This window comes from Eutrema salsugineum, unplaced genomic scaffold (genome assembly GCF_000478725.1).
Source record: "Eutrema salsugineum unplaced genomic scaffold, Eutsalg1_0 scaffold_2, whole genome shotgun sequence".
Taxonomy (NCBI): domain Eukaryota; kingdom Viridiplantae; phylum Streptophyta; class Magnoliopsida; order Brassicales; family Brassicaceae; genus Eutrema; species Eutrema salsugineum.
The window spans coordinates 10,816,787-10,820,163 of record NW_006256829.1 but is presented as its reverse complement, the minus strand read 5'-3'; the positions used below and the strand labels follow the sequence as shown (position 1 = coordinate 10,820,163).

Sequence of the window (3,377 nt, the reverse complement as noted above, 5' to 3'; positions counted from 1 at the left end):
CTAAGGTTTACCCTAATCATAGCTTATTATATCGCATAGTTTATGACAATAATTAAGAATGATCGTACATAGACATTAAACAGACATATTTCAGTAGTGTTTCCCTTACCTGGTGAAGCAGACTTCTTGTGCAGACTACGGTAGAAGACTTCTAGTAGTAGTCTTCAGTGTAAGGCTGCTATTATAGTTTTAGGGTTTTATCTTGACTTCAACGTCTGCAAAAAAAAACAGAGGAAATTAACTTCGACCCTAAACCCTTAAAGTATGAGGTAACATAACACTTACACAATCCGGTCTAGTATGTCCTGGTTGGTGACATTTCGAACAACTGTACTGCTTGTGGATCTTACGGGGTTTCTTTTGCTTATGCCTCGAAATTTCCAGCCAAGTTTGCCTTCTTGACTTCCTCTGCCTGCCTTTTTTACGTCGGACCTCCGGAGGTAGACATTGTGTTGTTTCATCGGTTTTCATTGCAATGCTTGGAGGATATATATTATGCGAGTACGCTGCATACAAGTAATCTTTGGAGTATGTCGGGCATACAAGAGTGGCCAGATGCATATGCATTGCATCTGAAACGGCTATAACATGAGAGCCTCCTCTCACATTGAATCGCCAACCATCTATGCCTTCAACCGTTAACTTATCAGCATAATGTGAACGAATTGCCAACAAATATTCAACTCCTCGAGTATGGTTGGTTGGAAGACTCAAAGCATCTTCCCGCCTTTTACAAAACCACTTTATTAGCTTTGCCCGTAAGTACTCCAACAGGAATACTATGAGAAATCCCCGTGCCCGTTTGAGAGCAGAGTTGATAGACTCTGCGATGTTGCTCGTCTTTATATTGTATCTATCACCTGGAAAGTGAACTCTTGACCACAACTGAATGCCAGCCTCCTCCAGGTACGTTGCAAGGTCAGGTTTTATATGCCTTATCTCGTCCATATAACGGTTAAAATCATGTACCGTATATGCATACGCAACACGTTTGACTAAGTACATAAGATGCTTCCCTTTAAACTTAGTGACAATATTGTGTTGCAGATGATAATAGCATATACCGCGTGTTACCCATGGTAATACAGTCTCACATGCCTTCTTAATGGAATGATGCCGGTCTGAAACTATCACCAATGGATACTCGTCTGTAAAACACTCCCGCAATTTTCTAAAAAACCATTCCCATGCGTGATCATTCTCAGAGTCCACTATTCCAAAAGCTAGTGGAAATATCTGGAAGTTACCATCTTGTGCTGTGGCCACTAGCAGAGTCCCTTCATACTTTCCAGTCATATACACCCATCGACAACAATGACCCGTCTGAGATATTGAAAACCAACTATGGAGGCTCTGAAGGCTAAGAATAGGTACTTGAACTATTCAGACTGTCGCGTTCAAGGGCAGTTATAGTACCCGGATTTGCTTCAGCAATCAGACGCAAATAAGAAGGCAGTCGGCTATATCTATCCTCAGGGCTTCCCCTCACACATTCTTGTGCATACATCAAAGCTCTATACGAAGTTGTGTAGTCTATTTTCAATTGAAACATCGTCTGCATTGAATCTTTGATGTGTTCTGCAGTAATCCCATCAATTATTCCCACACGCTCTATAAATAACTTTCCAATGTATCTTGGAGTCGTATGCTTTCGGTGAGCCAACCGATCTGAAACTGAACAGGTATGAGTTTTGACATATTTAGTGACCCAAAACGTCTTTGCTTCGTTCTTTACAGCTGCTCTAACTCTCCATTGGCATCCTTTAACAGCACATTTAGCAACAAACAGATGTCTCGATGACTTATCAACTCTTAATGCAAACTTCAACATAACAGCCGTCAACCTGATCTCAGAAATCAGGTCGTCTTTTGTAGCAAAACTTCCGTTTACTTTTATTTTGTCAACCCAATTTCTTTCATATCTTCTTTGAGGAGCCTTCACCGGTTCTTCAATCCACTCACCCTCACCCTCTGAATCAGAATTTGAATCCTCATCCTTCACTTTCCCATATTGGCTGTAGTCCTGATCCTCAGAGTCCTGACCCTCAGAGTCAGTACTGTCTTCCTCCTTTACTGAATCGTTTTTGATGTCCTCGTTTATCTCATCATCATCATACTCATCGACATTTTCATCTTCACCTTCCTCAGTATTTTGATTCCCACCTTCAACAGAACACCCATCAGCAGCATCAACACCACCAGTACGTCCATCATTGTCCTTGCAACTAGATACACAAAGACGTATAGCATGCGTCTTACTCAGCCCAATCAAGCTCTGTACTTGTCTATCATTAGTAATATGCATAGGAGGAGTATCTGGAGCCATGTTTGCTAACATTGAATCTGGCAATGCATAAGTGATAGACACGCTGTCCGTATTTCCATCCAGCATGTAATCATCTAGAGCCATAGCTACGAGTTCTCCATGTGTATAACCATCATTCAAGAAGAACAACCTCCCTCCTTTGCGATTATCCACCTCAAAATGCCATCCCTAAGCACTCATAACCCATTCTCCAAATACAACAGGCAACTGAGCCGCCATCTGCAAAAAAGGTAAACCACACAAGATAAACCGTGTTTTTCAAGTAACATAGAGCTTTATAATCGGCTAAACGTCTAAACATTCAAGAAAAGTCATCACTTTCTAATTATAACACATATCAATGTGAAACTCACGTATATGGAACCAAGAAAGGCAGATCAACATGTCCAAACAATATATTTATTTTAGCATATACCATTAATTCGAAAACGAATTTTTTGCTAAAATAATTAGGCAGACTTCAAGTGTTGTCTGCTGTGTTATTCTCCTTCGACAGGCAGACTTCAGTGGCAGACTTCTTATGAAGTCTGCTAATATGTGCCAATTACCGTTCAAATCTACAAAAATTATAACTATTAATGTATAACACATAAGCATACAAAATTAATACAGGTAAAGGAAATATACCTTCTAAACAAGAATAAAAATTAAAAAAAAAAATTTCATCACACAAAAGTTTTAAAAAAGTACTTTTTAAAAACGAAAAAAATGCAGACTTCCAACAAAACTCCACCCGGTTGCTTTCACGAAGAAGTCTGCCAAAAAGGCAAGGTTACTTTTGCAATTGACCAAATGTTTGACTTTCGTAGTAGACTTCTATATAAAGTCTGCATAAGAAAAATGTTATTTCTGCAATTGACCAAACGTTTGACTTTTACAGCAGACTTCTTTTGAAGTCTGCTGTAAGAGGCAAGAAGTCTTCTGTTAATGTGAAGTCGGCTGACGAAGTCTACACTACCAACGAAGTCTGCTGCAGGTTATTTCTGCAATTGACCAAAGTTTGACTTTCGTAGCAGACTTCTTTTAGAAGTCTGTTTACAGCAGACTTACT

General features: G+C 39.6%; 1 protein-coding gene across 1 annotated transcript; it reads right to left on the bottom strand.

Moving 5' to 3' along the window:
* Nucleotides 1–249: 249 nt before the first annotated feature.
* LOC112086479 lies at nt 250–1,296 on the bottom strand. Its single transcript, XM_024155429.1, has one exon. The coding sequence runs from the start codon at nt 1,294–1,296 to the stop codon at nt 250–252; it is 1,047 nt and encodes a 348-aa protein (XP_024011197.1).
* Nucleotides 1,297–3,377: the final 2,081 nt, after the last annotated feature.